Genomic DNA, 27,226 nt, shown 5'->3' with positions numbered 1-27,226 from the left:
TTGCAAATAGCATAGGCAATTTAATTACGGATAGGCACATTTAATTTTAGGCAATGTCAAAAGGGCTGAAATTAATTTTCAAGATTATTTAATTTTGAAAATTAATTTAATGGTTGGATAATGCTTTAAAAAAAGTTTAGAAGGCTGCTACTTAGAAAAAATGCCCATGCAAAATGAGAAAAGGTTTTTGAGGGTTGGGTCTCACCCATTCAGCTAGTTTACAGTTTGTGTGTGTGTGTGTGTGTGTGTGTGTATGTGTGAGAGAGAGAGCTACTAATCCTTTTTCTGGTCAAAGAACAACAATTTGCTACAAGAGACAGCCATTTGGGAGGCTCAACAACAGGTAGGAGACAGCAAGAAGTCACCTTCTAGGGGATGGCAATAGCATTCCTGATTAGGTGACAGCATTTTGGACATGTCTGGCAATAGGTGACTGCATTCAATGCACTTTGGAGCATGTAGCAGGCAGAATTTAGAGTTTTTTCATAAAGAAAATCAGATTTCTCTCTCATCTTGGCTTTCTCTCACCTTCTCCAACCCATTGTCAAGAGATCTCAACATTTCTCAATCATTTTGAGCAAATCTCAGCCAAATTTATTGGACAGTAAAGAGATCTTTGCTATAAAGTTTTGTAGAAGTTAGGATTTAATAACCAACTCGGGACCCATACCAATTGGTGAAGGCATTGTATATTGAATTTAGCATGTGAAATTTGTGTAATTATCAGGAAATTCAAATGCTAGCCCATTCATTGTAATTTGGGGTAACATTTAGTCAATTGGAGATTCCATTTGTGCAAGTACTGGGTGAAATATCAAGGGGCAATTGTCTCGAATCGATTGCTGACTATTGCTACAGCAAAGAGACTTTTGAAACAGCAAATGAGATTGTAAATCTCTGCTTGTTCTCATTCCATTAGCAATCAAGTTAAAGAAATACTGAAAGGGGTGCCAGTTCTAGGGCCAATAGGGTGTCCAATGTCTGAGATTATTAAGATAATTTGTTAATTTTAAGTTATCTTCATTTGTTGATGGCTGTGATTAAGTGCTTAATTAGGAATTACTACCCTTTCCAAGAAGGAAGGTTGGTTTCAGGTATATTACTCCTTTATGGATATCCGTAAGGCCTTTGACATAGTACCACAAGTTAGCCTCATGCAGAGACTACAGGACCTAGAGGTTCCGATGGAGATGAGATGGGGGATACTAGCATTATACATGTCTATTACAAGATAAGTACAAGCACCGGGAGGGCTATCAGAGGAGATCACCAAGACCATTGGGGTGAAACAAGGATACTCACTCTCACCTACTCTCTTCAGTCTTTATATTGATTAGATGTCAGACTACATTGATGGACTTGGAGGGGAGGGAGGGGAGGGAAGGGGGGGGGGGGGGAGGGGGGGGGGAGGGGGGGGGGAGGGACTACTGTATGCCAATGGCAGCGCTCATCTCCAGCACCTTGGAGGGATTGCAGCATCACCTAGATGCACTACAAGCCTTCTATTAGGAGATGGATCTCACAGTGGACCTTGGGAAAACCAAGGTTATGGTGTTCAACACTTCCTCCCAATGGATTCAGCAATCAATACCCCATTTCACATGCAAAGAGAAGATAGTGGAGGTGGTCCAAAGATATGTTTACTTGGGGATTACCTTGTCAGAGCCAAGATTCACTTTGCGGAGAGTAGCAGAGGATAGATTGACACGAGGCTAAGCAGTTCTACGGTCGATGGAGATTGAGTGTGTACACATACAGTTCTAGGAACCTCAGACAAAGCTTTGGCTATTTGAGAGTTTGGTCACACCAATACTTTTGTATGAAGCCACCATATGGGAATCAAGCCTATACCACATGAGGAGAGCCACACAGGATCAATCACTAGTCAGGGGAAAAGACTTAGCCACAGAGAGATGCAATGCCTGTTGCCCATGCCCAGCTGGTTCATGCCCTCGTAAGAGGCATCATTAGTAGATACAGAGGATACTACACCACGAGGGGACCCTACCTCGCAGCTTCAGCCTCTCCATGCTAGATAGACTCATGAGAGGCATCCTAGGATGAGTGCTTGCTAAGCAGTTCAAGATTGTATCTAGCTTAGACCTCAATTTGTACTCATCAACTATGTATTGTTCCAACTTTTTTAATCAATTTGGTTAGTTATAGCATTAGTTGACAACTTTCGTGGGACATGGGAAATTTTGAGACTTCTCAAATGTAACATTTTGGTCTCATAGCCCAATTGGGCATTTTGTAGATGTTAATATAACTTTCTTTCTTCTTTCTCTCTCCCCCTGTAATAGGTAATTGTATCAATTACAAAAAAAGAACAAGATTACTACATTACAAAATGCAAGATAGCCGTATGTCAAAGAAGTACAAGATTCCGAGATTAGTAAACAAGTATAAAAATCACAACAAAGTACTAGTAGAGATTGCCTTATCTCTCTCTCTCTCTCTCTCTCTCTCTCTCTCGCGTGAAGATAGTTGAATTAAGTAGTAAATATTTACATCAGACCATCAGGTCAGCATTCTCTCTATATCTCTTACTTTCTGTTATATCAGACCATCAGGTCATCCGAGAAACTCTCTCTCTCTCTCTCTCTCTCTCTCTCTCTCTCTCTCTCTCTCTGTGTGTGTTTACATTATGTTACATCAGACCATCAGGTCCTCAAAGAAAGTGACGAAAGACTATTAGGACTATGACACAAAGAGAAAATCACATTGCTGGTGTAGAGCGAAGAATGGCCAGCCAGTGGGCAGCAATGTCAGGAAGAACTAGGTCAGTTGATATCATAGAAGAAATCTGCCATAGCACTAAACCTTGAATATGGGCCACATGACCATGGATGCCCGAGATTGAATCAAAAAGAAAGGCATTCCGAGTTTGCCAAATATGCCACAAGGCAGTCCATCTAAGGACCGGGCTGTTATCCAGAGCTAAGTCGCCGAGAGCCAGACGCGAGAAATAAAACACCAGATCTGTCGCGCTAGTGGACAATAGGCAAAAAGATGAAGCAATGTTTCATCACATGTAGTGCAAAATACACAACGACCAGCAGAGATCTTTCACGCAGGCAGCACCTCTCCAGTTGGAAGACCACCAATCAGCAGTCTCCACAAGAAGACTTTTCCCTGATAGGGAACCTTAGACTTCCAAAGCTGAAGGAATCTTTCTTGCCACTTCTTTTTGCCGTCCCTAATATGCCATAATTTATTCACCTTTGTAGTGAGCCATCTCTTGGCCTCCACCATCTAATGGTATATCTGGTTAGCAAACCTCTTCTCAAAATCATCTGGAATCACAAACTTCTAGTCACGCCATGGATACAATGGCTGTAGCACTGATAAAGGAGAGAACCTTTGAAGTGTGACCTGTATGGATGACTAGATATCACAATATCCATGGGGTACTCGAAAGTGTTGACGAATACGCCGAAAAGAGTAAAGATAGGACTACCCAGGAATAACACCATCAAAAACAGACAGCAACCCCAAACGAGCCATCCGATTAAACTTGAGTCTATGCATATCTTTGTTCGGCCAATCCAACAACCTGGAGGAGGCTAAGACCTCTCCTTGTAGTGAATTCGCCTCCTTGCGAATCTCAGGAGGGCGCCAAACTGAAAAATGTAAGATCTCATGCTAGGATGCAATCAAATGAGAAAGGAGAAAAGATTGGGTGGTCTTAATTGGTCTTGAGGAGTTAAGCACACGCCACCAGGAGGCACAAATAACCGTATTACCATGAGAGATACCAATCTTTTCAATGAAAAATTTTGCAATGTCCAACCAAGGATGAATCTGTACACATAATGCCTGCAAAAGGGCCAACCTCGAGGCTTTCATATGCAAATTAACATCCAACAGGGCTGCTCCCCCCATTCGTTTAGGCATAGTCACATACTGCCACGAAATCCAAACGTGACCCAACCGATTCTCCTTCTTTTTCCACAACATAAACTTGATAGGCTAAACAAGTTCCAAAAGGGAGTTCTTAGTCCAAGGAAGGAGTGGCAAAAAGAATGATATCATACTGTAATACTTTGAGCAACTTTCAGTCTGGCATGTAAAGGCCAGCCTTGAGATTTCCAGTACATGAACCTATCATGAATCCAAGAGGCCATCCAATCCAGTAAGGCCCGGGGTGCTACCTCCACCCCAATAGGATATCCCAAGTGTCTAGTTATATTTCCCTTTGGAATCACATTTCCATGCCAGCCGAAGGCCTGCAGGTCAGTCTCCGTACAGGAGAGAAGTGTAGATTTCTACGTATTAATATGAAGACTAGCTGCCAAAGCAAAAAGATTCCATGCCACCATTGCCCGATTAACATTAGTGCAATCAGCCTTAAGGAACATAAAAGAATCATATGCCAAAGATTGACCCACAAGTTGAGTACCACTGGGAAGAGTTGAGCCAACTATCTCGCCTTGATCAGCCAACTTGTCCAACAATGAGAGCATCGGGTGAATGACCAAAGCAAACAACAAAGGGCTGAGAGGGCAACCTTGCCTAGCAGATCGAGATAAGACCATTTCTTCCGTGATCCCTCCGTTAAGAGCAATACGAGCTACAAATCCTTGACCAATAGTGTCAACAAGAGAAACCATGCAAGGGCCAAATCCCATTGTAGACAATAATTGCCGCAAAAAAGGTCAGCTAACATGATCAAATGCCTTCTCAATATCGAGCTAAAGCATTACTACTTGCTGTCCTGAAGCTTTAGCATAGTCTATTCCCAGTTGAACATTCAAGATGTTATGCATGATATTCCGACCTTTAATGAAACCATATTGACGTGGATGAAGCAGGTGCGGAAAAACTTTCTGCAATCTGTTCGCAATGATTTTGGAGAAGATTTTATATAACGAACCCATAACGGAAATAGGTCTCCATTGTTTCAAAGAGTTAGGGGAGGGAACCTTGGGCAACAACTGAATGACAGCAATCTTCCAATCGAATGGCATGGTACCAGAGTTCCACACTTGCTGGCACATGCGAGTCAATTATCTTCACTATCTAATTCAATTATCTTTACACAAAAAAAAAGGGAGGAGCTATGGCTGGGTCGATCCCTACAGTTTTGGCATGAGTCTTCTGCCTTTTGTGCCAATTTTCTACCCCCCTGCACCAGCCTTCTTCTGGTCACGTTGACTTGGGAGGCCTTCTGCACTGCCCGTCAACCACTCACTCTGCCTGGTGCTGCCAACTTTGCAACCCACAGGCACTGCACGTTTGCAGCAAGTGCTAGAGACAAAGACAGTGCCAAAATGCCACACAGGTGCCGCCCTGCAACCAGCCAACACAGCACACATCCTGTTTTGGCTGTTCAACACTTTCTGTATTTGTGCCTCCCGTGTGCAAGGGCAGCCCGTTGAAGACCGAAACAGATACAGAATGAGCTGCTAACAGCCCCTGCACTTTGATTTTTTTTCTTTTCTTTTTGGGGGGAGGGGGGGGGGGGGGGGGGGAAACAGGGCGGGCGGGTGGGGCAGGTGGTGTGTGGGAAAGGAAACCCAGGGAGAGGGGAGTTGTCCCTCCCTCTTTGGACTCTCCATGGTTTCGCATTATAACTGACAGACTAGTTTTTTACAGTCACTACTAAATATTTTACCTATCTTGAGAGATGTGTTTGTGTATATTTATTTCATTTATTGTTTTGGGATCCTTGTATTGTATTTTACCTTAGTCATTGAGGTGTGTTTTTCATTGAATCCTTCCTTCTGGGGGAGCAGAACAGCACGGTTACATAGAGTTTTCTCTCCTTAGAATTGTTTGTAGGGCATGGAACAGAATGTTACACATCTTAATAATTTCATTTAATATACAGGGGAATTTCCAATGGATTGCCCATTGCAGGACAGTGTGCTACATATTCATTATAAAGGAATTCTACCTGATCTTGGAGGCATGGTGTTCTATGATTCACGTAAGGATACAAACACTGGAGGAGAACCAGTAACGTTTGGTTCAGATGAAGGCCTTGTAAGTTGTGGCATCCTGATTTGCTAAATCTTTACAGGTGTTGGAAATTAAATTGTCTAGGAAGGCATCAGAAGTAGCAAGAACAAGCAACTCAGGTGGCTTTCAGAAAAGATGTCCAGATATCAGGCCATTTAAATATTTTGTTGCCATACTTCCTGTGACAAAGAGTGAACAAATGCACACTTAGTTGTTTCTCGGTACAGTGGTTCTCAGGGTGTCAGAAATATTTTGAAGCTGTGACAGAAAGCTTTAAATATTTGATTTCCATGTTTCCAAACCTGTTACCTTCTTCATTAAGATGACTTCCTACATGATGCTGCAGTATGCTGCAACCTTCTCGTACAGCACAGTTGAACTTCAACCATCTTTTTGCAATGTGTTAAAAAATTCCCACACAACACAAAGGGTATTCCATGTAAAAGAGCTGGGTTTGTGTGTGTGTGTGTGTGTGTGTGTATACAAATACAGTCTTGACATAGATTAGTATAACTGCTATTGTGGTTGAAACTTTTCTTGTTGAAAGTGTGAAAAAGTGGTAATTTCTGCACCCATAAAGATCAGTGCTGCCTTTTAACTTTTTTACTCTGTAAGATGGCAGGATTAGCTTGCAAAACTTACCAACTTCTACATGATAACATAATTACCAACAAAACAAAAACAATATTAGCATTTGACAATGTCTAGGGCAGAATCTCAATAGTTTATGGAAAGCACAAACCAATCATCTCTCATCCCATAGAGCTGGTAAATTTTGAGCAATTTCTAGCAGCCTTTTGGAATGTGTGAACTGTGATTAATTTAGTCATCCTAGTTCTTTGCGAATGGTCTGGGAGTGTGTCCTTATTCTAGGAGGTTGGCCAATCCTAGATTTGGTTTCAAACCAATGTACCACATGAATACTGTTTAGCTCTCTTACGTTAGCGCTCTTAAGTAAGGTTTTCCATTAGTGCAACACTGGATTTCGGTCTACCTTGTTTAGTATTTAGCTTAAGATTTTGGTTCGTATTCACTTCTAGGTCTATTGTAATGAAGCCTGGTTGTCATCCCAATTCATCTTTCACACTAGCTTATTCCATCAGGATTCTCTTTCTTTTTCAATTGATCATAATAGCTTGTTTATAAATTGTGTTTACAAACTAAGATTAATCCCTGATTCATAAACAATAGGTTGCTAGTAAAGAATTATTGGAGGGCAGGTGTTTTCTTAGTGTTTGTACGTAACAATTCCAAGTACTGCATGAATCTTTCAAGCATAGGAAGGGCAGTCATTGTGCAATTACCATAATCGATTATGTTTGACTGCTTGATACATTGTAATCTAGTGAGGTTACTGAGCTTGGTCCTCTTTTTTGGTCCCCTTGATAGAGAGTGATGGAACTATGTGCTATATGGTAGTGCTTAGTATCATGGTTACAAAATTGTGGACTTCTCTAGGACTAGCGAGTGGGCTCATTGTGACAATAAGAGCTACCATTTAAGATCAGCCCGTCTTTCTTGCTTCTAAAGCTCGGCTTGACGGTCTTTGAGGCTTACACTAAGGTCTCATATGCTCTCATCTGGTGTGCTTTTCCGAGCAGAACATATTGTGCATCAATAACAGCTATTACTGCCTTCGTTTGAGTTCCACATAGCTTTTTCGGGCATTGTGCATCAATAACAACTATTACTGTCTTCATTTGAGTTCTAGGAGTGTACAGGAGTGACAATATATTCAGAAGAGATTTTATACTGTATTTTCTTTCCTAATGGTTGGTCAACTTGGTGTGTTGCATCTTGAGCAACCAGCACAGTCATATCCTCGGAATGGTCCTCTGGAATTCAAGGCGCACATGTAGTCGATGAGTGCATGTATGCATGTGTGGGAAAGGGAGGCTGACTTTTGGTGCTCTTGCTCATAGCTGTATGCTAATGGATGTAAAACCATTTGGACATATACCTATTGTTCTGGTTGATCCATGATGCTAAGCCTATTACTTGATGCAGTTATGAAATACAGGGAATGTTGAGGTGACATACATATGTAGATACTGGTACTTCGTGCAATGCATTGAAATATGGATGATACTGATATCACATGCCAGCAATTGGTAATCATGAGTGGGCATCACAATACTGACTCACTGGATATTGGTCATTCTCAAGAGATACTATAAGCCTTTAATGATCAGCTGAGACTATGATAGCAACATGGGGGCCAGTAGCTTGGGTCACAGATAGGCCCAGCATGATGATATCAGGATTTCTTGGGAAGCCACTCCTTTCTCATTGATGGCCAGCGCATGAGCAGGGGATGCCTACTCCAGACTACTCACAGAGAGAACGGACTAAAGGGAATTGCCACAGAGCTGATTGCTGGTCTCATGGCTTGGTTGACAGAGACTATTCATCCTCTCCGCAAGCAGGGTGACACAGAGAGGATAAGGAGAGATGCTTTCATGCGGACATGGGACTCTGGCACCTTCTTTCACCTAGCACCACATAATCTGACATTATGGCCCACCATCAGCCCCTCACAGAATCATCTTTGTACTCTGTATTATACCTCGGGGGTCATATAAACATTATATTGGTTTAAGTGCTGTTTCATTAAGATTTCTGCATGCGTAATAAGTCCTCATTTGTCAGCACTACCTCATGCTTAGCTCTATCAGTCTGTGAGAAAGGCATTATCCCTAAAAGTATTAGGCACAATCCCTTAAAACCAAATCCATATGCAAAGCACCAAAAATCTAGCAAAGCTATTAGGGACTACTATCCATTATTCAAAATTTTGAAGTATTGACCCAGCCAAAATAGTATTATAGTTTTGGTGGCCCTACCCAGGGAGTCACCCTCGACATAGCCACCATTGGGAGGTACAGAGCTTGTCATCCATGCCCAGTTAGACAGTTCTGTTCATGAAAGACATTCTAGCAGTTTCAAGTGGCATCTCAAACTTTTTCTCCACATTACAGTGTGATCATCTGTACTGGAAGGATTGATGCCTTGCTCAATATTTTGAACTATTCAAGTCAGTACTTCTCTTGAAAACTACTAGTCTAACATAAATAACCTGTACAAGAGGACTAATCAACAGCTGCTCCCCACAGGTTCCTGAGGGGCTGGAAATGGGTGTCAAACTAATGCTTCCAGGAGAAATCGCCATGGTGACTAGCACCTCTGAATATGCCTATGACAAATTTCCAAGGTATATTACTTGTTACAAGTGTCACAATTCAAAACAAGTATGACTAACGCTTATTAAAAATTGCACGATTGGATAGGGTTTGCCACAAGATACTGTACTGAAAGTAAAGCATCTTGACGATTTCCCATGGACATAGATTTTTTAAGTTGAGATCAAGCCTTTTCAGCTGTAAGCCTTATGATTATTATTTCTTTTCTGCAAGGACTTTTGACCCACAAAAATATAAACAATTAGTATTTTAATGAACTTATGCAGGCTAACATGCTTCACTGCAAGTATTGAGTGCTTTAAACATGCAGGTTCCAAATCTAAACATAGAATAATCCATTATTCTAATATGTTATTAATTTAGAAATTAGTAAATTTGAAGCGATCTATTGTAAACAAGAGCACTGCTGTCTGATGGCTTAAAGGCTTCTTTTACAATGGCCACTCACACAGAAGAGCCAGAGTGCATCTATTGCCATTGATGTCATCTCATGCATGGTGATATTAACAGAATGTTGTAAGATGGCTGTGAGAATCTTTTGCAAATTACTAACTAGAATAGCATATACTCCTGGCCGATATAGGTGGTCATAACACATTTATGTTGTTCTGACTGTTTGAGTGCAAGTTCACGTATTATTCACCAGAAAATCCAACACTAAAGAGATATTGAACACATGTAAGGTCTTCTTATAGCCTGAACACTCTAGGACTGTTTATAACCACTAATTTAATAAGATGTAAGTTTATAAGGCTTGCCTCTACCGTAAACTCAAGAAAGAAAAGGTCTTCCCACTATTTCAAGTTCTGTTATATCCAGTACCGCTTGGATGGATGGGTTTAATTGCCACAGAAAGGTTAGCTTGGTATTAAGGACTTCTGTCTATGCTTTGCCTTATTTTTCATATTAATTCACAACATATCATTGTGCATTTTAATTTCAGAATTTTCCTGTTACAAATATTGGAGCCATGAAATCAGAACTTCTGTTGCAGGCCCAATCTTGTTGCAGAAGGTGCAACTGTTCAGTGGGAAGTTGAACTCCTAGACTTTGAAAAGGCAAAGGTGTGATGGTTTGTCAAGAGCCTAATGGTTTGGTAGCACAATGAGTGGTATAGCAATGTTTTGGAATTTTGAACATGACTGTTGATGAAACTTATTTGTCTTCAGCCAAGCAATATCGTGAGAAATGTACGGCATTGTTGGTCCCATGATTTCTAAATTGTAGAAGCATGTATCTGCCTGATATCCCATATATTGAATCTCTTCTGTCAGATGCTGCTCATCTCTCATGGTGCTAGCTTGGCTATGATTGTTCAATATCCTCAACTCCATGAAGAATCAGCTTGGCTCAACAGTTGAACAAACATGCTTTACTTCTTCACTCAACTTCCAAGAGGAAAATTTGGCAAACTGGCTTCAATCAACAATATTAGGATATTTTGCATGTACGACTTAACAATCAAACTTTAATTCTGGTCAAGGGCAGGGATGTCTCCATACTTTGTGATGGTACAGCTACCATAGTTCATTTCCCAGACCTCATCAAATGTTCCATCCCTCACATTGCCCAGATTGGCTTATCTTTTTTGTGTGTCATTCATAGGAATGGACCTTGATAGAGTGCAGTAGTGGAGGGGTGTCCTCAGCACCCATCAGTTAGGGTGATGTTCCTACCTTGTCACTCATATCCTTTCCTCAAGCCATCACAATCCCCTCAGTGCATTGGGGGATGTATGGTAGAAATGGTTTACTACACTGGCCTCCTAGGGCAGTGTTCTGCCTGAAAGACAGTAGGCCACTTTGCAGTGGACTGCCCCAAATGAGACAGGCTGTCAAAGACAAGACAAGACAAGACTAGAAGAATTGGTGATACATGGCTTGAACTAGAATTAGAGTGAACTTACCTCACAAGAGCCTCACAATTGGTATTGGCAAGACTGAAGGGGTTGTACCCCCAGGCTCCTATTTATACTAGAGTTGAGGAGGTTAAAGAGAAGTTCGTAGATGATGACATCATCAATGACATAAGTGATGACATAAGCAATGCTGATGTAACTGCTGATACAAACAGTGTTCTACAATCTTCCAAAGTATCTTCTAGAACCTTCTTAAAATGTTTAAGAAGATTCTCGAATCTTCTAGAAGTTGCTAGAAAAATAGTAGCTTATGACATTACCCTCTCCTTCAGCGATGCGTTTTACGAGGAGCAGTGAGGTCTCTTGGTAAGACTCTTGGCTTCAATGGATGTCGTTGATAAAACTCCTTGACTTAGGTAGTGTCTTAGCATGTTAAAGCAGGTCCCTCCCCCCCCCCCCCCCCCCAAAACCCTCCCACTTCGGGGAAATAATAATGCATGTGATTGAGTACCTTGCAAATATCTGAAGATCTGCTGAACAGCTTGCCAATGTGCAGTCTGTGGGTTGTGCATAAACCTGCTCACCTGAGATGTTGCACACTAAATGTGAAGGGTTTTTTGAAATAAATAAGATAGTTAACAGCCTAGCTGTAAATTACAACATTAGACATATCTTCACGATCATGCATAGACAACTTTAGGCATAGCTCCATAGAAGTGCATATAGATTTGCAATCTTGCATATTAAATCTATATCAAAGCTTGTCCACATAGATATGTTCGAGGAAAAGTCGGGTTGTGCCTTGCTAGTAACTGTCTTGTGGGTAGGGATAAAGTGTGTCATCTTGGTAAATCTATCAACCACCTCAAGTATAGAATCAAACCCCTTGGAGGAAGGTAGATTTGTGATGAAGTCCATTGACACAAATAACCAATGGTGATTAGGAATCAACAAGGGGTGGATTGATCCATAAGGTTGATGTGGCAAGGGACTTTGGTATTGTTGGATGTATCACTTATGCATACAAATTCTTTGACTAATTTCCACATTTAAGACCATCAGTTAAAATTTTTCTAGAATAAAAAGCTACCGGATATACTCAGCCATTATTTCTAGTTTGGGAAAGGATAGCACCCAGAGAAAAATCCGATGCATTAGTCTCTAAGAAGAAAAGCTTGGATTGATCTACATGTATCAATATGGGGGATCATAGTAAAGGCTTTCTTAAATGTTTGAAAAGCCTTCTTTGCATCAAATTTGCACACAAATAATTCTTAATGAAGATTTGGTGAAAGTATATGAATCCCAAGAAGCATTACACATCTTGAGTTGATCTTGGTCCCATTCAAGAATAGTCTTCACCTTCTTCCCATCCATTGAGATTCCATGTTGAGAGACAATAAATTCAAGGATTTCCACTTAAGTTGAGAAAATGGGCACTCTTTCCACGTAGCATACAAGTCCTTTTCTTGCTCTTTTCATGCTCTTAAGTTGAGAAAATGGACATCAAAGCTAGATCACTTGAAGCCTGTAAAAACAGGATTGTGTTGAATGGAGAGCAACTTGCCTATTTGTAGAAAGTTTTGGGACTTCGAACCTCTCTCCATTTTACCTCTCTAGAATCGCTCTTGGTTTAAGGGTTTTTATACTAAAGAAGCATTTTTGGAGTTGTTCAAGAGTCTAATCAGCATGTAATGCATATTTTAACTCAACACTCCCTATTGAGGCAAAAGACAAAGCTAGAAATGAAAGCCAACCCAAAGTTTTGTTTGTTTTGATGTTTTTTCCCCAAGGTATCCCACCCCAAAGCAACCAAGGCATCGAACAAATGGTGCACATCAGCTGCCAACTGGCCTACCAAGATGATAGAGGTGATGGTCATCTTACCAAGGGAGTCCAAGTGGTCACCCTAGAGAGGCCAGGGCAGCAGATAAAGGGTGCACATTGGCTTCCGAGTAGCCTACTAAGTCCTGCAAAGACAAATGGAATCACAATGAACCCTTTGTTTAAATAAATATGGATTGTAGTCAATAAAGTAACTAACAGGAGACTAACAAATGGTCAAACCCAAGACCTTCACAAAACATGCAAGCCATCCTTATGACTATTGGGTGTTAATGACGAAGGAATGGGCTAAGGGTGAAGTGAAGAAAATATAGGGGTTATGTGGAGAGATAAAAAAGATGTGTGGAAAGCAAGCTAGTCAAACTAAGCAAGCAAGGGAAATTACCTTAAGAATTGTCATGTGCAATGCCATAAATATGGTGGATCTGGAGTCGACCACTCCAAAGACTAAAAATGGGAAAATACACATAGATGCATATTTACAAGAACACAATGTCAATACATTGGAGTTATGCAAGAGGCAATGTAGATGTGATCATGGATTTCATCTCTTAGTGGTGACAGGATGTTGTTTACAATTTATTTTTCAGACATTATGTATATTGTACTTTGTATCTTCATCCACCCCCTCTCAAACTAGAAGGTAGACCTAGAGGGAATCACCCTCTTTCCATCAATCTAAAGAAGTAGGGGAGGATGTACCCAAGCCTATCTTGGTAGCAAGTACTAATGCACTGGTTGAGTGACTGTCTAATGTGTCTACAAAATTATCTAATAAAGGCACAAACTCTAGGGGAATAGTACCTAGCTCAACCTACTCTCTGGTGAAATGGAAATAAACGCCAACATGCCACATCCAAGGGGTAATGATGGGTTTACCAACTAGTGCAATTGCACTCTAGTTATTGCAAAAGAGAGCCCAAGAGATGGGTGCCGTGCCCAAGGTAAAGAGGCAGCTACCATGGGAACACTAAGTGTCAGGGTTTTCTACCTAATCAAAGTCAGTGTGCCCTTGCAAATATAAACCGAAACTATGCGTCAGGCCAGAAGAACAAATATACCTCAAATATCTCAAAACACAAAATGCAATCCAATGGGACATCCTAGATGGAATGAAATACTGACTAAGCAAACTAACTGAGTAAGCTAAATCGGACCTAGTGTAAATCAACCAAATGAGTTTCCCTATCACAGATCTATAGATATGCTCATTGAAGGGCTGATCTAGGGGTTCCTTCAAAAGATGGCCAATGGGATTAAGAGGCGTACTTATAGGTTGTGTCTGATTTGTGTAATATTGGTCTACTAACTAAAGAGTGTTGTAATAAACTAGTTCTCACAGCAAGTCAATTGAATGCGAAATTCATAAAATATACCATTCTTTCAAGAAATACAAGAAATACATCAAGTTTGTAAAATAGCCATAGCCAAGATAGCTAAGCTTGAAGTAATATTGTCATGGAAGGCTAAGAATCAAAGATGTAAGCTGCAACATGAATATTCACCTCATGTCAAGGTGGGACATGGTATGCACCCCATATCTTGGTGGCTAAGAGTATGCACCCTCTTAGTTGGTGGGAGGAAGGAGCCTCAAAACATGTATAGTTGAAAAATGGCAAAAAGATCCCTCACAAGTTTCATCTCCCCCATTTATACTTAACCCTAGCCTCCTCTAGAATAAAGTGACTTATGCTTTATTACAAGCCATCCTGGCCGAAAAGAGCTTTGTCCTCAAAGCTGAATTGGGAATAAATCACAAGGATGATTACAAATATAGCTTGAAGCATTTGGAATTCATGCTGAAATAAAGCTCCATGTTGATGAAGATGGACCACATAAATGGAACAAGCTGCTGTAAATTGTCCAAAACAAGCTATAGTACAAAAATGGATCGTAACTTGAGCTAGAAGTTTTCCATGTTTGAGATATAGAAATGTAGAGGATAACATGTAGTACCCAGCCATGCCTTCAAAATTGAAGTTTGAAGCCAATAAGACAATTTACTTTGTCACAGAAATTTAATACAATAAGTTGTTTACTGCTCTGTTTATGGATTGTTCTCTTGCTAAAGCCATGGAAATTGTTTCAAATATGATGTTTGTCGCCATGAAGACTCTTCGATAGGCAAACCATTCCATTTGATAAGGTATTCAATAAGAATACGGTTCCTTAGAACCTTCTCCCGCTTGCCAATAATCTTCTCGGACTCATAGATGATTAAGCCATCATCATCCAAGGGAGGTAATTCTTCAAGAATTTGAATTTGAGATCTTTTTAAGTTGAGACACATGAAAGACATTATGGATTCTTGTGTTGGAAGGTAAGTCTAGTTGATAAGCAAGATCCCCAACTCACTTGATAATACGATAAGGGCCATAAAACCTATGAGCAACTTTGTTGTGTCCTCCTTTAAGAGAAGCATAACGTGACTTGGGAACCTTCAAAAATACCCATTCATCTTCCTCAAACTCCACATGTCTTCTTTTCTCATCCGCATAGACCTTCATTGTCTCTTGAGCTCTATGAATGTTATCCTTGCATTGCTTCATAAGGGCCTCCATCTTTTCCAACTTCTCACGGGCTTGTGGATTTACATCTTCATGAAATAATGCGGAAGGTACTTGTACTTTGTAGCCATATAAAGCTTCAAAAGGAGATATGCCAATGCTCATATGGTAAGTATTGTTGTAACAAAACTCCGCAAGATAGAGCCATTGGTCCCATGCATTTTGTGTCTCATGGAAAAAGTGCCTTAAATAAACCTCTAGCCATTTATTAACTCTTTCAGTTTGCCCATCCGTTTGCAGGTGATATGCAGTGCTAGGAGTCAAAAGAGTCCCCATTGAAGAGAACAAACTTTTCCAAAAGCTGCCTATAAACTTAGTGTCACGATTGGACACAATCTTCATTGGCAAACCATGAAGCTTCAAAAGGAGACATGCCAATGCTTATATGGTAAGTATTGTCGTAACAAAACTCTGCAAGATAGAGCCATTGGTCCCATGCATTTTGTGTCTCATGGAAAAAGTGCCTTAAATAAACCTCTAGCCATTTATTAACTCTTTCAGTTTGCCCATCCGTTTGCAGGTGATATGCGGTGCTAGGAGTCAAAAGAGTCCCCATTGAAGAGAACAATTTTTTCCAAAAGCTGCCCATAAACTTAGTGTCACAATCGGACACAATCTTCATTGGCAAACCATGAAGCTTGAAAATACATTCCATAAATTGTTGAGCCACTTGCTTTGCTGTAAATTGAGCCTTTGTAGGGATGAAATGGGCTGATTTAGTCAACCAATCAACTACTACATAAATGCTATTCCACCTATTCTTAGTTGTAGGCAATCCCACAATGAAATCCATAGAGATATCAGTCCACTTGCCTTGAGGAATAGAAAGTGGCTGAAGTAAGCCACTAGGTAGAAGAGATGAGTCTTTATTTTGTTGACACGGAAAACACTGCATTACATAATCCTTTACATCCCGCCAAATGCCCTTCCAATAGAAACTCTTATGGATGTTGTCAAACGTTTTGAACAGCCCATGATGACCCGCTAAAGGTGAAGAATGCATCTCATGCAAAATATGGTCTTTGAAAGAGGATTGTGGTGTCAAGTAGACTCTACCATGATACCATAAAAGACCGTTGTGCCAATTAAAATTGGGATACTCTTCTCCTTTTCCTTGTTGAAATTCCTTCATCATCTTTGATGCTTGCTCATCAAGGAAATATTCTTCTTGGATGTCATGAATTCAATTCTTATGTATGATTTAAATTGAGTATAAAGAACATGCCCACATACGTAATAAAGTATCCGCCACAACATTATCTTTTCCAGCCATATACGATATTTCAAAATCATAGCTTTGAAGAGTAGCTAATCACATTTTTTGTTTAGGGGATAAATTTGGTTGGGAAAGGAAGCATTTCAGCACACGATGATCGCTTTTTATCTTGAAATAACTGCCATATATATAGTGATGTCACTTTTTGATAGCATGCAAAATTGCTAACATTTTTTGTTCATAGACATGTAGTTGACGTTCCTTGTCATCAAGCTTGCGACTTTCATAGGCTATAACTCCATGGTCTTGATACAAAACAGCCCCAACTCCCCATCCACTAGCATCTGCACATATAATGAATTCCTTAGAGAAATCCGGGCATACAAGAATAGGTGCTGAAACTAATAGAGATTTCAGCTCATTAAAACTCTTGTCGGCTATGGAGTCCCAAAAGAAAGCTTCTTTCTTCAGCCTATCGGTCAAAGGAGCCGCCACATGAGCATAATTTTTTATAAACCTTCTATAGAAGAAAGATAATCCAAGGAAACCCCTTAAGGAAGTAGAATTCATAGAAGTAGGCCACTCTTTGACACACTTCACCTTGTAAGGATCCACACGAATGCCTTGCTCTCCAACAATGTGACCCAAGTATTCCACTTCATCTTCCATGAAAGAATACTTTGATATTTTGGCAAAGAGTGTATGTCTTTTTAATGTGTCAAAGACCTCTCGAACATGCATCAAATGCTCAACCTTGGATTTACTATAGATGAGGATATCATCAAAGAATACAAGGACTGTTTTGAACAAGAAATGCTGTAATATATTATTCATGAGTGCTTGAAAAGTAGCGGGTGCATTTGAAAGCCCAAATGGCATAACCAAGAAGTGATATAACCCGCTTTTAGTTCTCAAGGCTATTTTATATTCATCCCCTTCCTTCATTCGAATTTTATGATAACCCGAACGAATATCAATCTTGGTGAAGCCTTTGCATCGTTGAGCTTATCCAAAAAGTCGCCGTGGACTTGTTAAGCTCCCTATAATCAATGCGCATACGAAAAGATCCATCTTTCTTCTTTACCAAAAGCACAGGAGAGACAAACGGAGATTGACTTGGCTGAATTAAACCCATTTTCGGCAATTCTTTAACTTGTCTTTCCACTTCTTCACTTTCAAACTTTGACAGGCAATAGGGAGATTTGTTGATGGGTTTTGTGTTGGATAGCAAGTCAATAGAGTGGTCTACCTCTCTCTTTGGAGGCAAAGATGATGGTTGTTGAAATAAATCTTTGTATTCTTCCAATAGCTTTTCCATTCTTGGATCCTTTTGTTTTGAAGAAGATGATGGCTTATTTGGTGACTGCTCTTCATCCACTTTCGCAAGCAAAGAGTAAATATGCATGACCGTGCATTGATTTCTTTACGCATCTTATTCCTAGAGATGAGTTCCTTTTGCTTTTGACCAATGCCCTTCAATATCATAGACTGTCCATTCCATTGGAATTCCATCAGCATGTTTTGTAAATCCAATCGCAGCCAATGACAATATCTATGGGACCCATTTCCGAGGTGATCAAGTCCACTTTCATAACACATGAAGGAGATAGGGTAATAGGTGTGTGTAGGTATACTTCATTACTTGATTCATAAGCTCCATTAGCAACTTGAATCTTCAACGGCGCTTGCATTTGTTGAGAAAGCAGTCTCAACCCATGCAAAGATTTGGTATTAATGAAGCTATGGGTGCTGCCCGTATCAATCAAAAGACGAAATTTTTTGTTATTGATCAACCCTTCAAGTCTAAGGGTATTTTCCCATTTATAACCGGTCCAAGCATCATGAGAAATTACATATAAAGAACCACCCGGATCAAAAGGAAAAATGTCCACAATATCATAAAATTCATCATTATTTCCTTCCTCTTCATCATACATTTCTTCAACCATAGGGTTTGCTTCTACCTGAAATACATTCCCCTCTTCACTTTCATCCTCATCTATCTCATCAATGATAACAAAGTTGAGCTTGTTGTTTTTAGATTTGCATTTCAGCCTATGGTCTTGTGACCACTTTTCTCCACACTTGAAGCATAACCCTTTTGCCCTCATGTCTTTAATTTATTCATTTGAAAGAACTTTGCTGTAAGTGTTGTTTTAAAATCCCTTTTGTACATTTTCAGCCCTTGCAAAGCTCTGTTTTGCTTCAGCCATTGGTCTATAACCATTTCCTCCACTTGGTTTTAATCCATAGACCGTTGGATATGTAGGCAACTTGCTGTAATTACTATTGTAGTTGCTATTTCCCTTGGTTTCTTGCCCATATTCATCCCTTTGCTAGCCGAAATGTGTTCCAATTTTTGAAGGCTGATTAGGTAGTGAATACCCTGCACTTTTTGGTTGAACTCCCATTGAATCTCTTCTATATTTCTGCCCATATCTTTCAGCATATAAAATGGCTCCATGAATTGTCTTAGGCTGCATTTCACCTACTTCTGAAGAGAGGGCTAAATCTAAACCAAAGATATATTTGTTTATATTTGCCAAATTATCAATCCCTTCAATGTACATAGAAAGGTTAAGGAACATGTTAGAGTAATCACGAACAGACATGCCCCTTTGTTGAAGACCATACCATCTTCTTTGCAATCTTTCTTTTTCCATTGGAGAGACAAACACTTCCAACATTGCCTTCTTAAAATCCTCCCAAGAAGCAAAATTGTGACCAACTCTTTGCATATATCTCCACCATATATGCACGTAGCCTTCAAGATGGAGTGCTGCAAAATAGATCTTGGCTTCATCATGGCGAGGAAAAAGTGTGAAGTACATCTCCAATTTGTTTACCCATTCTTCCCACTCCGTTGGGGATGCATTATCCCCCTTGAAGTTGGAAATGGTTATCTTCTCTTTATACTTCCTTTCATTATAAGTTGGTTGAAAGTTGTTGGAATGTGGCCCAAAAGATGATTGTCTCAAAAAATCTCTATTCATTGAATCTCTTCCAAAGGAATTTGGTCTAGGATTATTACCACCATGATTCGATTGTCCCAATCCAAAAGAATTATGTTGTCCATTAGTGGGCTGACCATAAAATGACTTATATTTGTTGGTGATATCATAGAATGACCTTCTTTCATCACATCTTCCATCCTTATCATGAAACTCCAATTCTTTTTGCTTGATGGAAGATTGAGAGGGAAAAGATGTGTAGAAGGGGTCACATCCATGAAACTCCTCATTCTCCTCTCTTCTTATATCCTCTTCTTCATAAGTAGCTTCACGTCTTGGATTGAATTGAGGACGAGCATGGTGCTTTGATGATATTGGTGGCTGGTAATGAGTACTCATTGTAGATGGGTCTCCTCTCTCAAAGGTTGACATAATAGGCTGATCAATTCCCTTTCCTTTCATATTGGATGGCTGAACTGAAGTATTTTCAATATAATTAATGGGTAGAATGAACTCAAACAGCATATCCAAGACAGTCTATTTAGGTGCAGTCCACTAGACCCCCTGTCAGTAAATTGACCATAACTTTTGCTCCCAATGTCTGATTACTAAACTTTTTGGTTCAAATGAAATCCTAACATCCCCTTTTCAAATCAAGCTATTAAGATCCCCATTCAGATCACGACAGAATTTTTTGTAATAGGAACTGTGTACCTATCTAGAGAATTCCTGCAACTTGTTAACACCCTGTGGGAACCTTGTTTGACCCTAAAATGAATCCTGTAGTACTTGTAGACCTTTAAAGCAATTAATAGACCTATGATAGGCTGTAAGGCACCTATGAGTATCCGATAAACACCTGCAACTGATAGGTACCTGTGTCGAAGACCTGTAAATCTGCCCAAGGATGTTACAAACTGCCTTGTTCGGTACCCCAAGTCTTCAAATCTTCATCCACTTCTCCCAAGTGGTCTTCCATGGTCCACCACCTGTGGTGAGGGATAAAACAGCAAGACGGGCACCTAAATGGGCTCTAAAACTCTGGAAGGTGTGCAAAGCTTCTTCTGGGCCAGATTGTGCACCCCTACGGAATCTTGAATAGCAAGGGAGGGTCACCTCTCTTTTGTCTTACTATCTCGTTCAGCTTCAACATTTTTCCTCGGTTAGAATATACATGGCAGATCTAGTATTCTATCAATCAAAGTATGATATGCATGGCTGAATCAAGATCTTGCCATTTCATGATATGCAAGAACAAAATGGAATAGGACTGAATTGAAATGGATATGGGTAAGGAATACCTACAGTAGTGACTCACTGCTTTACAATATAATTCTACTTACCAATTGAATCTTATTTTCAGCCATATTGCATTCCATCATAACAAGCCTTTCAAGGTTAGGATTAGCACAATTTTTCCAGCAAGTGGAAGGGATTAACAACAATTTACTGATTTTTATTGAGTAAAATGAAAAGAATTCAGCATGACACCATTCAGCCCTAAGTTGGGTCTACATACAATTCAAATGGTAATTCTTAGATGAGATTACTCTTAATTATCCATTTTCAACAAATGGATAGCTTAAGCAATTGGATTTTTAAGGGATTAAGAACAAAATTAAGAATTATCTCTTGTACTGTTGAAGTGAAAATTTATGGAAGCTCTAATACCTGTATGAGACTTGAAATTCCTGAACTCCCACTTGATGTAGCCAAGAATACATTCAAATTGCAATTCCCATGATGAAATTGTAGCTCATAGATTCCAATTTATCTTCAAGAGAGCTCCAATATCCAAAATTTTGATATAAGTGACCCTTGTAGCCCAAATGTGGCTGGAATCTTGGAAAGAATTCAATGATGAGCATCCACAAAGGTAGAAGACTTCAATCCCTAATAAAAAAACTCTTCCATTGAAGCTTTGAAGCTTGCATATGCTGTCCATACACTTGCAATGATAAGAAGAAGCCCTATTCTTGCAATATTGATGCAAGACCATGAATTCTTAATATAATCCCGTGCATAGAAGCTTTAGGATGCATCAAGAACCAAAAGCCCCATGATACCATCCTTCAAAGTCCAAGAATTCCGAAAATTCAAGTGGTTGCCCTGTTTTGACTCCATAGCCACCGTTCTTTGAAGCTTCAAGTTCAAGAATGCATCAATGTCGATCCCTTGACTATTGAAGAAGCTTCAAGATACTTGTTAGAGCAAAAGCCCTTTGATCTTTGAAGAAATTTCAAAAGAAATTCACTGCTGCCCTGAATCTGCCATAGCCAGGGTTTTGAAAGCTCAAGAGTGATCAAGGATGATCAAGGAGTGTAAGAGACCATGTATGCTTGCTGAAGACCTGAAAGAAACCTTGACAAAGCTTGCTCAAGCCATAGCCAAGCTTCATAGATTGAAATTTCATGGAGAAGATGAGCTGGAAAATTAGCACAATTTGTGCCAACTGTTCTTGCTGTCCTAGCTGATCAAGCTCAACAAGTTTGAGTAATATGCTACTCTACCTGAAGCTTATGACACAAAGAATCAAGCTCTGATGTCTCTTCAGGGGGAAATAGCCATTGGAAGAAAATTTCAGCAATTGAATCCATGGATTCTTGGAGAAAAGCTTGAGAGGAAGAAGAGAGAGAAATTGTCCCCAAAAAGTAATCTCAATTTAAACTATGTAACCCCACTTAGACTGAGATTACTTTTTGGGGTTAAAAGTAATCGCTAGTGAGAGATGTTATGCTCCTATAGAAACTTAGAAAACTTGTGGAAGGTGAACTCGCTCACTGTCACTACTCATGTATCTTGCACGATGACCAATTTGATTATGCACTAGTAGCATGAAGACTATTGACAAAATGAGGTATGGTGTTGCTTCTCGAGTTGATTAGCTTTACAGATATTCTGCAATAGCTTCAGGTGTGGAAGGCTATCAACCATCTATCAACACAAAAACTCATAAAGAGAGTCCTATCCGAGATGTCCTAAGCAAAAATGCCAAAGATGCTTAGTGCTTGTAGACTCCCGTGCAATGGCTAAATCTTGGAAGCAATGGAACTCAAAGCCCTCAGTTGTTGGCTCAAAAAGGAACTGTCATTTGGTACAAGCTACTAGGTTGTGCCTCACTGCAAGCAATCTTTAAACCAGTCTAAGAGTCGAGAACCTCAACCAGGTCACTGTAAAGAAGACCACTTGTCCCAACTAGCAAAGTTGGTGAGCAAATAGCAAGTTTACCCCAAGCTAGAAAATGTAGTATACATCATCTAGCGTAGCATGATCCAAGACCTAGTGAGTGGCAAAATTGATGCAACCATGAGCCTAAATCTTGATCGAGGACTTGTTTTCAACTCGGCCTCTCCCAGTTGCGAGGGCTCTGGAAATGAAAACATCCTCGAGGGAGCTCATATGATGAGTAGCTCCACTATCGACAATCCAAGGAGTAGTTGAGATACTTGATTATGACGAATGGACCTGGGCGATCACCTCATCAGGAGGCAACTCATAGATATGGACAAGACTCACATTCTCAAATGTCTCTATGGAGACGATGTGGGCTTCTATAGACCTGTCAAACAACCCCTCTAGCATTGAGAATGTTATGAGGTGTGATGGCTGATTGGTTGCAACGTGAGTCTAGCCTCGCCGTATCCCTATTGAGAGTTACCACCACCCTGTCTGCCCTATTGGGGATTTCCTAACTCAAGGGTGGAGGTTTAAGTCCTAGCTTTTGGTGTTGTGCCTCCTGCCTTTAATCAACACTCATCGTCAAAGTGGCCAATCTTTTGACAATGTTGACAATACTAATTTTTCTTTGGTATATTCTGTCACCCAGATTTCAAAGATAACTAGGAGTTTTCTTAGGTCTCACTAACTTGATTTTGATTTTGATTTTGATTTTGTTTTCTATTTGGATTTGAGTTTTGATTTTGTTTGCCCTTCCCTTGTTGCCCTTTTTGAGAAGCAGCAATGAGAGCCCCCTCTATTTTTTTACAAATAAAATGTGGCTAATTATATTACTTCAAAAAAACCTTGAATACAAGAAAGTGCTCATGCTCAACAGACTAGCTAGAGCTGATCAGAGTCACAGATATATCAATACAAGCCTCTTAGGGCAATCTAGGGGTGATGGGGGCAAGAAGCCATGGAGGAGGGGGGGAGGGGGGGGTGTATCACCATCTAGGGCTACCTGCTTACATCACGAAAAACTGGTCCTAGCCGCCCCAAGTGCGCACAAAATGAGATCGGAGCTCCTACCAAGCTTGAGACACGCCCTGCACCTAGTCCCATCAGCCACGAAGAGAGTGGATGATGGAGGTCCAAAGCTCTACTAAAGTCGCATGAGGGGGGGGGGGGTATATATTGCCATCTAGGGCTACCTGCTTGCATCACGAAAAACTGGTCCTAGCCGCCCCAAGTGCGCACAAAATGAGATCGGAGCTCCTACCAAGCTCGAGACACGCCCTGCACCTAGTCCCATCAGCCAGGGAGAGAGGATGATGGAGGTCCAAAGCTCTACTAAAGTCGCATGTACTAAAAGTCTCTCCCCACCAAAAACCTCCTGACACTGCTTCTTCCAAATATGCCATCTAGTAAGACTCCCTATGATCTCCCATACTTCAAAGCAGTCTGTTGTGGGCTCCAGTACCTGGCAAATGGGTAGAAGCCCTAGACCAACCACTATACACAACCCTAACTCAATAATGAATATCGTGTCCTGCATCCCAGCCTCATACAGAAGGTGACGGCCCTGGCTGATTGCTGGCTAGCAAAAAGCTCCCCATGAGATATATCCAAGGCTGGGTGCTATACAGCGGAGGATGCGGCATGCTCCTCTCTACACGAGCTGCGCCGCCTCACACGACCAAAGGCAGTGCTTTGGGGACTCCAAAGGCTACTGTGTGTAGCGTTTACAACCTCCCTTGCTTTTGCATCTAGGCTAACCAACTCCCCATCTCCATGTGCCACAAGCCATAATAAATACGATACCCTCCTTGGTGTCCAGCTATCCCATAGGTGTCGCCAGAAGGTCCGTCGGAAAGCCTCCATGATGCTGTGCTCTGCCCAATCCTTGTTGCATGATGGCGCCCAATCCATGTCCTCTTGCATTAGTACATATCTGCCAATCTTGGTTGTATACTCCAGGAACCTCGATGGCTTCTTAGCAACCGTAGTGGCCGGCCATAGCCACTCTCCCGGATCCCACTCCAACTTATCTAGTGACCTAGCCTCCCAAATCCGGAGGCACCACTCCCAAGCTCCTTCCAGAAGACATAAGGGTCCAATCGCCATGTCTTCCCATGAAGGCCAACCACTCAAATCCTCCTCCATGGAAGGACAACTATCCCCTCATCTTGTTGCCCTCTATCAACGGCTAGACACCCCCCCTCTTGTACGGTGAAGAAAGTTCCATGTGGAGTGCCTCCCACTCTACCTGCCGCCTGTAGGGGGATACCTGCTGGTGAAACCTAGCGGCCCATACCTCCCTAAGCTCTATCGGCTCTCGTCTCGGGGGGGCAAGCCACTCCTAAGGTATTGCTGTGTCTATCTCCCTTCTCCTCAATTCAACTCCTCTCTGGCAACTTGATACCCGCTACAACACCTCCTCATCCATCATCTTGTACACCTCCCGCCATATCCTAATGGTACGAGCCGGACTGACCCCCCACCCACAGCCCCATTGGATGTGGAGGCGCTCACCAATCTGTATCCCCTCCCGATCTCTAACTTGGGGGTTCCAGATCATCGGCTGGTGATCTAGGTTGTCGTGAAGATCCATCTCAGGGACAACCTCCAGTCACTGCCAAGCCTCAATCTACACTCCTGAAGACCCTCTTGCAATACAACCTTCCAGGTTTTCCCTCTGGTGTGAGGCCGCAAACACTAGCTTGCCCAAGAGGGCCATACTCTAGTACTCTGGATCTATGATCCCAAGCCCTCCGTCTGACCGATGCCAGATGATGGTTGCCCACGCCACCTTGGCCCAGGAATCCTTAGAGCCGTCTGACCCAGCCCAGAGGAAATTCTGCACTAGACGGCAAAGCTGTACTACACAAGATGAGGCGAAGCACCAACACGAGGCAATGTACCAAGCCGTCTCTAGGAGAACATGGTTAACCACCAAGACTCAGCCTGCTAGGAAAAGGCGAGCAGTACTCCAGTAGTTCAGCTTCCTTTGAATAGAGTCAAGGATTGGAAGAAACTGCTAGGCGGGAATGATGTCAAGTCTCGTGTGGAACCCTAGGTAACGGACAGTTTGCCCTCTTCACACCCATCTTAATCGCAAGTGAACGCCCCTCTCTGTGCTAGAGTCCAAGTTTGTGAGGAAACCAACCGACTTTTGCCAGTTCATTTTCGCTCCCGCTTCAGTACAGAACACCTCAAGAGCTAGTCTCACTCTCTCTAACATCAACTCATCGTCCTCTACGTAGAATGCTGCATCATCTGCATGCTCTAAGTCTAACAGCTCCGTCCCTCTCTCACTGGAAGAGGGAGACCGTGTAACCTGCTCACACATGACCTAAGTGAGACATCGCTTCTACAAAGAGTAAAAACAGGTACGGGGCCAGGGGGCAGCCCTACAGGACTGATCTCTCCAATCAAAACTCCTCCCCTTGCCTGCCACCTATGAGAACCCTACTGGTGGCCAATCTCTAAAGTTTTGAGACCCCACGGATCCATGCCTGGGGGAAGCCCAACCTCACCATAGTGCCCTCTAAGAAGTCCCAATCCACCCTGTCATAGGCTTTCTCGAAATCCAGGAGTAGTACAGCCAGTCTCTAACCACTATGTTGGGCCCACTCAGTTGCCTCAAAGAAGGTGAAGACATTGATTGTCAAGGATGCTCCTATCCTGGACAAAGCTTGTCTGTGTGTCATGAATGATGTCTGGAAGCACTGGGCGGAGTCGCCTACCAATCATCTTTACCAGTGCCTAATAGGCCACTGACAACAAGGTAATCGGTCTCCACTGGGATAGCTCCAACCGGTCTCCCCCTTTGGGGAGGAGAATAATAAGACCTACCGAAAGACTCCCTGGCATCCGTCCAGAAGTAAAAATATCCTGGAAGGCCAGCAGTAAGGGGTCCTTTACCATCTCCCAGTAGGTAGTGAAGAGGGCCTTAGAGAGGGCATCCTCTCCGGAGCATTTCTACCCATCCTGTCTATGAAAAGCCTCCTCTAGTTCCTTCTCTATGAGCGTCCCATCTCCTCTATGACGAGGGATAAGATGTGATCCCAAACGTGTTGTCTACATCGTTGTTCTCTAGTTGAAGCTGTCTCCTGCTAGAAAAGGCACCTGTAGTAGTCGATGGCAATCTCCATCACCTCGTGTGGGCTAGAACGAGTCCTCCCATACTGATCCCAAAGACTACATATCTGCTCTCCTGAGATGTGGGGCTCGTGCACCTAGAAAAACATGGTTAACCACCAAGACTCAGCCTGCTAGGAAAAGGCGAGCGGTACTCCAATAGGTCAGCTTCCTCTGAATAGAGTCATGGATTGGAAGAAGCTGCTAGGCGGGAGTGATGTCAAGTCTCGTGTGGAACCCTAGGTAACGGACGGTTTGCCCACTTCACACCCATCTAAATCACAAGTGAACGCCCCTCTCTGTGCTAGAGTCCAAGTTTGTGAGGA

The 27,226-nt window shown here is 41.6% G+C and overlaps 1 protein-coding gene across 2 annotated transcripts in view; it reads left to right on the top strand.

The window, feature by feature from the left end:
* The window catches only part of PAS1 (FKBP-type peptidyl-prolyl cis-trans isomerase family protein), a 268,332-nt gene that overhangs the window by 218,977 nt on the left and 22,129 nt on the right, over positions 1-27,226 (top strand). For both annotated transcript variants that reach the window (XM_087688278.1, XM_087688279.1), the window contains exons 11-13: positions 5,834-5,988; positions 9,078-9,175; positions 10,159-10,228. In XM_087688278.1, the coding sequence (XP_087544404.1) occupies positions 5,834-5,988; positions 9,078-9,175; positions 10,159-10,228 (323 nt within the window). The remainder of the gene's footprint in view (positions 1-5,833; positions 5,989-9,077; positions 9,176-10,158; positions 10,229-27,226) is intronic.

Source organism: Lygodium microphyllum, chromosome 11, assembly GCF_053477565.2.
Source record: "Lygodium microphyllum isolate KBCC chromosome 11, Lygodium_microphyllum_v1.1.10, whole genome shotgun sequence".
NCBI classification, from domain to species: domain Eukaryota; kingdom Viridiplantae; phylum Streptophyta; class Polypodiopsida; order Schizaeales; family Lygodiaceae; genus Lygodium; species Lygodium microphyllum.
Note: the sequence above shows the minus strand (reverse complement) of the source record. Positions and strands in the feature narration are given on the sequence as shown.